This window comes from Bison bison, unplaced genomic scaffold, assembly GCF_000754665.1.
Source record: "Bison bison bison isolate TAMUID 2011002044 unplaced genomic scaffold, Bison_UMD1.0 scf7180017864193, whole genome shotgun sequence".
In the NCBI taxonomy this organism is placed as follows: domain Eukaryota; kingdom Metazoa; phylum Chordata; class Mammalia; order Artiodactyla; family Bovidae; genus Bison; species Bison bison.
Window position 1 is genome coordinate 1,012,982 of NW_011494765.1, and position 13,420 is coordinate 1,026,401.

General features: G+C 53.2%; 1 protein-coding gene across 4 annotated transcripts in view; it reads right to left on the reverse strand.

The window, feature by feature from the left end:
- The window catches only part of DENND1A (DENN/MADD domain containing 1A), a 520,043-nt gene that overhangs the window by 23,706 nt on the left and 482,917 nt on the right, over nucleotides 1-13,420 (reverse strand). For 3 of the 4 annotated variants that reach the window (XM_010844030.1, XM_010844029.1, XM_010844032.1), the window contains one exon: nucleotides 4,089-4,145. The exons of the other annotated variant lie outside the window; for it this stretch is intronic. In XM_010844030.1, coding sequence (XP_010842332.1) covers nucleotides 4,089-4,145 — 57 coding nt within the window. The remainder of the gene's footprint in view (nucleotides 1-4,088; nucleotides 4,146-13,420) is intronic. 4 annotated transcript variants of the gene reach the window in all.

Genomic DNA, 13,420 nt, shown 5'->3' on the forward strand with positions numbered 1-13,420 from the left:
GCGGGGGAGGGAGAAAAAGGCTCGGCAGACCCAGAGACAGTCACCCGCACGGCTGCAGGCACACCCAGAGTCACACGCACGTCTGACTGGTGTGGACAAAGCAGACGCAAAATTATACTCACGGACAGACAACCACCCAGAGACATGCATGGAGGCATGGAGATGCCAACAGACCCACAGTCTGGCAAATACTCGCAGAGGCACGCACAGGAGGAGAAGGCCCACGCACGGATCTCTCTTTCTCTCTCTCTCTCTCTCACACACACACACACACACACACACATATACACACGGCCGTGGACATACAGCTAGAGCCACACCAGACACAGACACACACAGACAAAATGGTTTAATTAAGCCCGAATCACAAGACGATGCAGACAACTGGCCCGTCATATTTCAGTGATCAGATGCGTCTTTCCGGGGTGCTTAGGAAGGGTGGGGGCTGGGGATGAGGGAAGAAACCAGGCGAACACACAACGCGACGGGCGCACCAGCACTCCGGTCCCAGCCACGCTGGGGAGAAAATGCTAAACAGGGATTTAGAGCTCTGTTCAAGGGGGACTTGAGGGGAAAGTTGGGAAACCAGCCAATTCCCCACTGGATTTAAAACCTGAGAAATCTAAGTCGGCAGGGTTAAATGTGTATTGAATACAAAAGCACCGAGTACATTTGATTTTAATGGTGAGCAAGAAATAATAAATACAGAGCTTACAAAGCGCTTCACATGCGGCCGACCACAGCCTGCCTCTCCCCTGCGCGCCCCAGCCCACTCCCCTGAGTCCACAGACACTGGCAAGGCTTTCTTCTGCTCTTCTCTTTCTCTGCTTTTTACAAAGAAAATCTAAATCCTCTGGTCACATCTGAACTCCAGCGACAGGTGCCAGGCTACAAAGCTCCTTCCAAAAAGGCTGGATGCTGGCCCCCACGCTCCCACTGCCTTGGGCTGACAGCCATACTTCTGCCGAGAATGCCTGCGGCTAAGTGACCCAGCAAAGCCCGGTCAGGGGCCAGAGGCTCCTGACATGGGAGCTTGGCGGGCCGTCATCTCTGAGGCCCTCGAAGCCACGGGGCTCATACTCCACGTCTTCCAGGTTCACCCCTAGTGTGCAGGGGTGCCCATGGAAATGCTTGCGTGAGGGCACTCAGAATGAACAGACCTGGGGCACCAGGGAATGCAAGGCCCCGAAAGCACAGAACTTCTAGGGCTCCCACATTAGCCCCACAGTGACCCTGCTTTGGATGAAGGTATTTGGGTGGGCAGAACTGGGCTACGTGTGTCCACCTCTTGCCAGGGACTGTGCTAGGTACTACAAATATACGACCTCATAACCCCACCAGGTAGATAGGGCAACCCATTTTATAAATGATGAAACTAAGGCTCAGAGAAGGTATGCATACGGCTCCACGTCACATAGCGAAGAAGTGTCCAAACTGTGATTCAAACTAAGACAGGCCTCTCTGGCTTCCAGGCCCAGGAGGATCAGTTCTGTTCGGCCACCTGCCTCTTCAGTGTCTCATAATCCTAGACCCCTGAGTGCCAGGCCAGTCACCTCCCACACTAGGGCAGTGGCAGCAGCAGCTGCTACTCAGTGTTCAGGGCAGTATTTGCCTTCCCAAGTCCTCAGTCACTGGTGGATGTGGCTGGATTCCAGCCCTCCGCACCCCACCCCCCCAGGCTGTCCGGGTCCTCACACTGGCTACACAACCTGGAGTCAAAAGTAGCTGTCTCCAGCTTCTGAGTTCTTCCAAGGGGAGCAGTCCTGCCCCGGATCCTACTAAGAGATTCCCTGCCATCTTTGATCCTAGGTCCCTCCAGGCACTTCTTAGTGCTAGCCACTGGATGACTCTGACTTGGGAGAGGCTGCTTGGTGAGGAGTGAGGAGAGGCAGGGCAGAGGCAGGCCTGGGCTCAAAGGCCAGCATGGCCTCTGATTATCTCTGTGGTTTCAGCTGCCAACTGGGGACATCGCATCTGCCTCCTCTGGGTTGTTGTAAGGACAGAGGAGCAGAGTCTGAGGCACATTAAAGGTGCTCACTAAATGTCATTTCTTCTCACCTCTGCATCCGTGCCAGGGCCTAACACTGCAGTAGCGATTCCATAGGAAACACAAGCTACCACTGATTAAATTTTTCTCACCTGAAGGTTCTCCCCCCATCCTTTGTACTAAGATGGACTCCGTGGAGATGGAGGGCCCAGGGAACTTGGTATGCATGAAAGACCATAGGTTCTAGAGTCTGGTGACCCCTTTGTGTAGTTGAGGGACTTGGGTTAAGTTACTGAGCATCAGTTTTCTCATTTAAAACGGGTGGAGGAGATGCCTACTTCATAGAGATTCTGTGAGGCTCAGCTGGGATGATATGACTAAGAATGATTCGCTGACTATGAAAATCCTAGGTGAATGATTAAGAAACTGGGTCATTCCTTAGAAGTTTTAAGACTGAAAAATCTATTAAGAAGAATAAGAACCACTACTGTGTCCCAGGCCCTGTGCAAGGAGCCTTACAAATGACGTCTATACTCATGCTCACAAAAAACCTCCATGAACAAGGGTGTATTAGAGAGAGAGAGGGGCGAGGCTCAGAGAGAGCTTCAGGACTTGCCTAGAGTCACAGAATCCGGGTATCAAGCCTGGCTCTGTCTATTCCCCAGATCCACGTTGCTATTGACTGCACTGAAATTCTCACTAAATCACACAACACTTGACCCAGACGTTGGCTTCCTGTCCCCCAGAGCAGTTTCTCTTTGCTGTTTGTGCCTCCCACCCAATGACAATAAGCAGAAACATTTCAGCCCCTCGACAGCTGTGCTGACCATGGTGTGACTGGGGTATGGGATGGCTCTGTCACGTGTGGAACCTCAGTGTCATGGCTGCCTCCACCCCAGCCCTGCAGCTCCCGTACACGGGAGGGAAGGGAAGGGAAGGAAGACAGTGCCACAGAATGGTCCAACATCCATGCAGAGAAGGCCACCCATCCGACATTAGGTACGTGCAACAAGGATTCAAAAGACACAGTTTGAGAGCACTCCTAAACACTTCTGGTTTGGTGCCATCTGATTCAAATAGATCTTCACTCTAATAAACTCTTAAAAAAAAAAAAAAAGCCAGACACAGCTCAGCCCAGTCACCTGCACCCCTCAGCTGCCACACTTTTCAAGATGGATGTGGACACCACAGCAGGGAGGGCAGGAGGGGCTGGGACTCGGGTTTGTGGGGAAACATGATGGCCACTGGGCTGGAACCAGACCCCTTTTGCTTGACTGCAAGAGTGGTGGCTGCTTTGAACAAGAAACAGAGAAACTCTTCTCTTGGTCAACAGCCCTCACTCAATGGTCCCAGCCAGTTTCCTTCCCATTTTAAAGGAAGCTGCTAAAGTTATCAGGCCTCAGCATGACTGAAGCCTTAGCTCACAAGAAAAAGGACTTCACTGATGCTGAACACCGGATCCGCGCCCAGTATTTTCCCAAGGCGTTTCTCTTGAGAAGACATGGATGGGTCCCTCTCCCTTGCCTGCCCATTCCCAGGTGTTGGTGGGTTTATCACATCTCGTCCTGCTTTTCTGCCCACCCTCGGAGCTTTGCTTGGGAAGGTGGAGCCCCATGTGCGGCCCGGGAGAGGAGGAGACTGGTCTCCATCTGAGCCGGCTCGATATTCTCTGGGCGTAGCGTCCGCCCCTGGGAAGGCACATCAAGTGCATTTCCAAACCAAGATCTGGCACAACGAGACCCCTGCTGCCAGACTTCCGTTTCCTTTGTGAGGAAGAGGCGGCTGTAGCCTTTAAAGCTCACTGGCTAGCAACGTGGCTCAACCTAGGAGACGCGCTCAAACCAGGCACGCATGGCAGACACAGCACACAGCAGCCCCGCTACCTACAGCTCCGACCTGCAAGTTGCCAAACTGGTTCAGAAGAAAGAGACAGAAGCTCAGGAAATGCAAGTCCGGGTACATGCCACACAGAGGGAAGCTGAAAAACCCACTTCCTGGTTTTCCTTGGCAAGGCAGCTGAGTTCAGACCCCCGAGGTTTAGTCAGGCGGGGAGACGGCTCAGGCAGTGTTAGGTGAGAGGGCAGAACCACTGGCTACTCACGGGCCTCGAGCGCTGTATCTTGGGAGGCGGCGGGCGAGTGGGACGGAGTCTCTGTGGCTGCATTAAAGTGGAAACTTAAGGAATCAGTACACACAGAGGTGGTTTGACGCATTTTCACACACAGCTCCGGGCATCCAGCCACCCAAGCCTGAGCCCAAGGGCCATCTTTGATGCCTCCCACTCCCATGGCTGGCTGCCGGCTCCTGCACACCCCATGTCTGAGGCCCTCTCCTCCACCTCTGGCCTGGATCACTATTATCAGCTGGGCCCCCGCCTGGAGCTCCTCAGCCATTCTCCACTCTGGCCGAGAGGAGTTTTCTTAAATGCAGTGTGACCTTGCCACCCCCAGCTTGGAGACTCTGCTGTCCTCTCTTGTCCTGGGGTGACAGTTCACCAAGGCCCTGGGCTGGCGTTCTAAATCCTCTAAGACCTGGCCTCTGCTGTGCCCTACCCAGACCCCTCCCAAACCTCCCCCCCGTGCTCACTCGAAGACCCTTGCATGGCCCAAGGCTCTCAGGCCTGCTTCATGCCTGCCCAGCAGGTGGAATGACCCGCCCCACCCTGATCTGCCTGGCAAACTTTGCTTGTCCTTCGAGACTCTGCCAAGGTGGGGTGCTGTTCCCCAGTGCTCCCACTCATCACCCAATGTCGCCCCGTGTCTGCCCCTCTGCCCTCCTACTCCTTCAAACGTTCATTTCCTTGAGGGACTCATCCCTGTACCATGGGGAAAATGTATCTTCTTAATAAATGTCTGATGAATAAATACAATTTGCACAAAATGCTTGGCTTTTGAATAAAAATCAGTGGAGCACAGATCTCTTAGCTTGAACCCTCTGTGTCGAAAGTCAAGCTTTGTTCTCTCAATAGCCTGCCCAGATATCTAGATGCCCTGGACAGTGGGGCAGATGAACACAGTGGAAGGAGAGTAAAGTCCACACTAGACCAAGGTCACGGACACTTGGCAAGCCCTGGGAGGCTTCTGGTTGGTTCTTCCCATCAGCCTCGTGGTTCACAGAGGTCCGTCATTACGCCGCAAAGTCCAGACCTGCACTTCCCACGACAGGGGCCAATGGCCACACAGGGTGAATCCAAATTCAGATGTGCTGTTAAGTGTAAAATGTACATTGGGTTTTGGAGACTTAGTTTGAAAAAGAATGCAAGATATCTCAATAACTTTTTATACTGATTATATGTTGAAATGAAAATGTTTTGGATATTTTGGTTAAATATATTATTAAAATTAATCTCGTCTGTTTCTTTTTAATTTTTAATACAGTTACCAAAATATTTAGAATTCCATATGTGGTTCGCATGTGTGGCTCCTGTTACATTTCTCTTGGACAGCACTTCAGAGCTTCACTTGGTTGGAGTGGTCCTCCAGACAGCAAACCTGCCTTACAATTCCTTCTCCACACCCGACTCCTGCGGGGAGAGGCTGTGTCTCCAGAGTTCCTGGATCCCTGGTGCCCAGCACAGGGCCAGTCGGAATGGCCTATGGAGAAAGTGGGCTGACAGACTTCGTGGAGAACTGGGGTCCCTCGTGGCACCCTAAGAGCACATCTGGATGGAAATCAGCCTGGCTTCCTGGATCCTGTGCTGTTTGGAGTGTGGGCAAACCCTCACTCAGAGACCCTTCTTCAGCTGGAGGCTGTCGAGGGTTGGGATGCCGCCCAGAAAGACGAGCATGGCTGCCCGCAGGCACATAGGCTATGGTCCTCGTCCAACCCTCTGCTCCCCCAATCACCCTCTGCTCCCCTTGCTCTCGGTCCCTTTGCTTCTGGGTGGCCTCCTTCTCGAGCTCCAGAGCCCTCACCACTAGTCACCTCTGACCTGGCCGGCAGGGGTGGCAGTGGGGCTGGGGGCTTAGGAGATGACCTCTGGGGTCAGACAGTCTCACACTGAACCCAAGCCTGCTATTTAACCATCCAAGCTTGACTTTCCTCATCTGTAAATGCAGGTAATGGCACTACCCACCCGAGGGGACTGTTAGAAAGTTTCAATGAGATGATGTTTGCCAAGATCTTTGGCCAGTAGACACCAGCAACTATCACCATTAGCAGCTTTCCCACCCTCCAGCTTCTTCCCCCTCCAACCATCTTCCATCTTATTTCAGAGTGGACTTTAAAACAAACAAACAAACATGCCCAATTATGTTCTTTGTCAGCCTAAATCATCCCAGTGGAAGGCTGGCATCTCCTGAGCTATCTTCTGAGAAATACCATCCTGGGAGATGCATTGTATGAAAGAAGAAAAGGGGGTTCCCCTGGCAGACATGAGAAGTGTTGAGTCTTGCTCTGTTTGGAGATTTACGACGCCGGTTAGCACAGCAAAGCCTGTCAACCCTTCTGATAAAAACTCTACCCTCAACAGGCAAAACAGTATTAACTCTTCCCTCCCCCCACCCCGCCCCATAAAAGTCCTGCTTCCCATATTTATTTGAACAGACTCACATCCCCTATAACACCTGTTAAATATTCCCTGGAAAATGCTGACTGAAGTGTTCAAAGCCCTCCAGAGTCTAGGCCCCACACGTAAGCCTCTGCAAACTCCTCTCTCCCTCCAACCCTGCCCCACTCACCCCCTTGCTCTCCCTGAAAGCTCAGGTGTTCTTGAAGGCTGCTCCTGAAACACCTTCCATTTCCTTTTGTCTCACTCTTGGTGCCTCCGTTCATCCTTTGCTATCTGTCTCAAGCACCACCTCCCCCAGGGGGCCGGCCCTGCCCTACCCTGAGCGGCGAGGGTCAGATGCTCTGCCTGCCATGTATTCTTGGTACAAAGGTTGTAATTATCAGCTCACTCATCTAACTTCTCTGCTTATCCTGGGGTCTAGTGTGGTACTGGATAAATAGGTGCTCAGCAAGATTTCTGACTGAAGCTTCCTGGCACATGTAGAAGAAACACAACGGATGTCAGTTCTCCAGATTCTGTAATTATTTTGCTTTGATTGTCATCAGGAAGTATTAGCTCTTTCGCAACCGAATTTATAAATGGTAGGAAAAGCTGCCTCTTGACCACACCCAACCTAGAAACCAGGAGAGTAAACCAGGGGGATTTATAGACACTGAGAGAGGGTAACGCGGTACACGTGTTCTGAGTGAGACACGGGGTGGATCACAGCAGCTTCCCGAGGGCAAGGCACTGCTAAGAAGCTTCTGCCTCTTGGAGGGGAGAGGGTGAGAGCGCTGCTGAGCTGTAGTGGTTGCTGTTCCCCAAATATGCTGGGGGGCATGACAGCGGGGGACACAGGCTGAGGAGAGATGAGTCCTCTGGGGACAATTAGAACAGGCCATAGCATGGAGTGGTGGTGACTTAGTGGGGAGGAGAGGGTGCAGAGGGAAGCTAGGAAAAAAATCAACTCAACACACTGTTTTCTAGAACATGGCTCCAGTGCTCGGGAAGCTGAATCAGGGAGTGACTGAATGTGGGGCTACAATAGGTTGAGGTAAGGCCCGGGAGGACTGCACATTGCTGGCCAGACTCCATGAAAGTCATTTCAGTAAACTGGAACCCCCACACCAACCCCACCCACGCTCTAAGTCCCAGGTTCAGGTGGCCTTGTCTGCTTCTTCCATGGCTCTAGTGCCAGGAGCTTATCCTTCCATGGATAGGGACACAGACTGGAGGGAGGGAGAGTGGCCTGCTCTCAGGCCTCTTGACTGTAAATCCAGGGCCCCTCCCACAGCTGCACAAGAGGAGACCAAACCAGAAGAGCCTTGGAGCAGAGAATTGAGAGGTCCAGGCACTTTTACAGAGAAATCACGTCACGTGCGATCCTCAATTCCCTGGCTACATGGACGGCTGGTTCTTAAGTGAGTTTAAAAAGGCTGGGCCTTTGGCAATCTTTGGCTAAGAAGAGTTCTGTTCAGCAGTTGATCTGGCACTCCAGTGGGGGCACTGGAGGTTTCAGTGGCCAACATAAGCACCCGCCTTTCTGAAAGTCACGTGGAGTCCAGATGCAGATTCACTCTCCCAGAGTGCAAAGATCCCTTCCGTGAGCAGTGATGGAACAATTGTCTGGGGCCAGGGCCTGGGGATTCAGGAGAACAGGATAGAGTCTGTCCTTAAGGGGTGTATGATTCAATGGAATTTGACCTACTTCTCAGAAAAATACCTTTCTTAGAGTACAAAAAGCATTGCTAAAACCCCAAGAAATAGACTTTGGAAAGACTCATGTTCATGACTTGGCTCTGTAATTTTCTAGTTGAATTCAATCCTGGCTTTGCCATTTGGCATGTTATTCAATCTAAGCCTCAGTTAAGTCTTCTGTAAAATGGAAATAACTCCAGAGTCACCAGCACTGGCATGAGGATGCTATAGGAGGGCATCCCGGCTGTGGGAGGCTCTGGTCCGGCAACCTGCTGATGAAATGAGAACATCCGATCCTCTGTCCCTCCCTTAAATCCACAAGTCTTCCCAGAAGAGTCTTGTGAACGCCAGGATGTTGGCTTTCGAAGGAAGCGTGCTTTGAGCAGGGCACTGTTGAAAGGGACTGGGTTTTACTAATCTCTTCTATTTACATGATGTATTTTCCTTTCAAAGCATTTCTACTTCTCTTCTTTCCTTTGAGCCTCACATTCCCTGGTGAGGCAAGTTAGAGGAAGGTTATTTCCCTGCAGAAGAGGCGGCCCAGAGAGGTTAAGTGACTAACATGAGGTCACCGAGCTATTAGCAGGAACTAAAACAAGCAGGTTTTCTTAGTTCATTGTGCTATCCTTGTCAACCGAAACTTCCAAAGTCATCTGGAATCCTTTCTGATTTGGTTTTTCTACTCCATATCCTTTCTACTCTGCTGTTAGGAGATCTGTGCCTTAGAAAGCAGGCTGGTGAGAGAGTGACTGACATCCTCGCCTTCCTTCCTTATTTTAGCATCTCTTTCCAGTGCTTTCCAAAGAAGATTCTCGTCTCGATTCATTCAACAAACAATGGAGTATATTTTGTACAGGTGAAGGGCACAGTCCTGAATAAGACCCAGTCCTGCCCTCAGAGGGTTCCCAGTCTGATGGAGGGGTTATAACCGAGGAGAGAGGGGTGCTGAGGTGTGTGGAAGCACCGGAGGGGCTCTTCTATCTGATGGCGGGGGAGTACAGAATTTAAGTGCACGAGACGGGAACCACAGCGATCCAGCAAGACTGAGGGTGAATATGAGGATGGGGTAGGTTGGGAGGAATGGCCTGTGGAGGTCACGTAATTTAAGGCCTTAAATGCCAGCTTAAGGAGTGTGGGTTTTCTCCTGAGTGCAGTGGGAAGAATTCAGGTAGGAAGGGACATATCAGAGGCCTTTGGTGTTCTTGCCGTAGAAGATGGATGGGAGGAGGTTGGGTAGGCTCCTAAGGACAGATACTCTCTTCCAGCTATGGCCTGTCTAGGCCTCCATGTTGTCAACTCACCAGCTGGCCACGTGACTGCTGGGAGATGTGGACATGAGCCGGTAAGCCCCGAAGTGTGACTGACACGAAGTCCCAGAGAAGAGAGGGACTCTTTGACCTCTGCCAGTCTCTGCCTGGCCCTCGGCGTTTATATCTGTCAGCTGTGGGGACCAGGTGAGTATGTTCATTGGCTATGAAACCCACATTGATGAGAACAGCATCTGATTTGCAGCTAATTTGTTGATGCAGCAAAACACATTGTTTCCAAAAGGTCAGGAGGGGAAGCTGTGTTGGAATATCAACTTAATTACCTGGGTGGCATGGACGAGCGGGCACCCAGCACGGGGCTGCAGGGTGGAGAACGCTTCACTGCTGGGCGCAGACCTGGGCAGATAGTAAAGCAGGAGGCGGGGGCAGCCTGCGAGGGGGCGCAGAGCCCAAAGCTGTTGTGGCCTGCTGTGAACTGACGCCTCGGCAGTGTACTACTCGCCAGCCCAGGAAGCCTCATGCCAGGAACGAGGGTCATGACTCCATCTCACAGACGAGGGGAGGCAAGACTTGCCCAGGGTCACACCGAGCAGTGGATGAGGGTCAAAGAGCTCATCTCACGTTAATCACGCACTGGTCCTGTGATGGACGTGGGAGGGGTCGGCTGTTCCAGAACCAATGCATGGATTTTCCCAGTCCCTAAGGAGGACACACCTTGGACCATCCCTTCAACATTCCTTCAAGGTCAGAATCAGTCTCCCCAATTCATTGCTGGGAAAGCAGGCTCAGAGAGGGGAGACACGCACTACCTAAGGCCACGCAAAGGTGAAATGTCAAAGTCAGTGAGGCAACAGGCTAGACTGCAAGCAGGGACCAGAGGTCTGGGGAAGGATGACCAGAGATGCCGAGCAGCTTCACTGAAGGCTGAGGGATATGCACGCAAAGCTTGGGGTAGGGCGGCAACCAGGGCCTCCACACTTCCTGTTCCAGGGGCCAGAGAAAGTGGGGTGCATGCAACGGTGGCTGGAGGCATAAGAATGGTGGCCTCCAAGGTCAGCCTTAAAGGGGGTCTCAGATCCTCTGGGTCTGAATGGTGTCCTGAATTGTCCCATTTCTGTCAGATTTTCCTCTACCCACCCAGAGGAGGCCCTGGCATCAGTGGGGAGGCAGGGGAGATGCTGGGGGCTTCTCTGTCCCAGGGACATGCCCCAACCACATCTGCTGCCAGCAATGGACAGGCTGAAACAGAAAATTCACAATTAAACCCCGTCACTGTTTAACGAGGCAAGAGTTCACCTGGTTAATTTTCCTGGCTAGTAGCTACATCAATGCTCTGACCTGTGCATGAAACGGCCCCGGCTGGGAGAGGAAGACAAAGCTTTCTGTGGCTTTACAAAGGGCCTCTGGGCTGAGAGCAAGGCTCCTCTACTCCTCGGGAAGGGAGAGCCACTATTATGCAAGGTATGGAAATAAAAGAGGGCTTCTTTTGATAGGCCTCCAGAAAGGAGTGTATTGAAGCTATATTTGTGTGGAGTGTCTCCTTTGAAATGCCCAACCAGCTCTCTCAGGCACAGCTCTCGCCTGTCCCCCAACTCCTGTCATTATCTTGAATCCTCTCGTCCACACTTGATAGAGCTGATCCTGCTTGTTGGGGAGGATCAAATGCTTGCCTCCGCTTCAGAGTGCCAGCGAGGGTGCCGGAGAAGACTGCGCTGGTGTCCTACAGCACGTGCTCTGTACCGACAGTGCTGGCCAGGCCCTGGGCCCTTCGGGGGGACCCCTGGGTCCTCGGGCCCTGTGGAATCTGTAGAAGTAACCCTCAGCTCCAGGCTCTAATCTGGGAGGGTGCTCACTGAAAGATGCTGTGTGGGACAGACTTCCCCGTCAGAGCTGAGTGAGAAGTCTCCATCCTGTTGCACACACAGTGAGGGAAGGTGCTTCTTCGTGGGAGCGGGAGGCGGGGAGGGGCCGCACCCTGGAGCACCCTCGACAGGCCAGGGGTTACCCAGTATATCCCAGTCAGTTCTACAGCTCCAGACAGAGGTGCGGCCGTGACCTCTCCTGCCTGAGTCGGCACACTGCACTAGGAAGCTGGTAGGGCTGGCCTTCGAGCGCTGGTTGTCAGACTCTGGAGACAGGTCCCATGTGCCCGTGGCTAACCTTCCTCAGGCAGCCTCGATGGGGGGCTGGGGACTGAATGTGGCCCTCGAAGAAAAGCCGAAGCGCCTGCCGTTGGGTCTGGAAGCCGGTGTCCCTGGAGAGAGGCCGCCGGGGACTCAGCCACCTCAACAAGTCACCTTGCGAGGCCATTCTCTCCACCGGGCCCGTGAGTGAGAGCTGAGCTGAGAGACGGTTTCGCCTGGTCCTGAGAGCGAAGCATTCTTCCCCGATGTTGACAGGAGTAGTATTTTGTAGTGGTGCTGGTTAATTTGTAGTGGCATTTGTGGTTTGAAGCCTTGTCAAGATCCCTGATTACTTCCCGTGCAAGGAGCTCGGCTGACGGGGAAGTTCACATGCTGAACAAAAAGCGGCGAGGCAGCTGGGAGGGAAGGCAGCGAGGGGGCCGGGTGACCCCGGCCGCCTGGGGGACAGAGGCGGGGGAGGGAGGAGGGCCAGCAGTGGGGCAGGGGAAGGGGGGGCCTTTTGTCTTTAGTCAGGTGCAGCTGCTCGGCCTCAATCGGTGGCATCCCTTGGCGGCCTGAGGTCGGGCAGCAGATGTGGCCATGGCTGGGCAGGGGCCAGGAGCCTTGCTGACGCGTGCCATTCTCTGCCCAGACAGGAGCAAGGGGCGGGGGCTCCACTGCTACCCACAGCGGGGCAGCCATCTGGGATGCCATCAAGGGTGCCTGGGTGACATTCCCAGGAGGGGGCGATGCGAGGAGGGGCTTCCAGATGTTGGGAGGGAGAATCCCCCTCTGATAGCAGTGGCGGGTGGGGGGGTGGGTGGCTGTTTTGAGGCACTTGCTGTGTTCCAGGTTCTGTTCTAGAAGTTCTACCTGGAAGGTCTCTAGTGATCTCAACAACCCTGCAGAGAAGGTAAAACTCCCCATTTGGCAGATGAAGAAACTGAGGCTGCACTGCTCAGTGACTTGCCCAGGCCCCACCGCTAACAGGTGGCAGAGCCGGGCTCCAGACTCAGGTTAAGTCTGACCCCAAAGAAGCCCACACTCCTTCCATCAGACCTGATGCACAAATGGCAGAGGAAGATGCTGAAATTTACCCCTTGAGGATGAGGGTGCTCCCCGCTCCTGGGGGAGTTCTTCCCCCTACCCCTCGTATCCTTGAGCTTTTTGCCTTGCTAGGTCTGTTCTGACCACACAGACATGTTCGTCTTTGCAGCCACCTACATGTCCCCAGGCCTGCATCCTGACTTGGGGAGGGTTTGCTCAGTACGTTTAAGGGCCAGGGCCCACTCAGCAAAACCAAGGCTAATTTATCATCTCAGGAATGATGTCTACCCCAAGCAGTACACTGCTAGGAAATTAAAATAAACATCTTCTCCTGATTCTGCAGTTGTACAGACAGAATTGCACAGAATCCTGTGATTCTCCAGAAAGGGAATCCGGTGATTATGACAGCTTCCACATGGCTCACCCTGCCACCGGCAGCCCCCGTCCCAGCCCACCCACAGCTTGGGGGACTGGTCACATACTGTAGGCAGTCCTCGACAGGCTATTCAAGATCCGGTCCCTGGCCCGCCAGCTCCATGTCCCATCATACCAAAGGCAGCCCCCCTGTCCAGCCCCACAAAGGGCTGCCCTGTGCTTCTGTGCCACAGCCCTTCCCAAGGCACGTGCTCACTCTGTGTGCCCTCCCCACACCTGCCGACCTGGTGGGCTCAGCTCTTCCCTCAAGCCTCTTCCCCTTCCCAGACGCTGTCCCTCTCTTTCTGACTGGATGCAGCCAGGCTTCTTTCTTCTGTCCCTCCGCTAAAGACAAGGGGCTCTTCACAAGTGCCATGGTTATCTTGGTCACGTC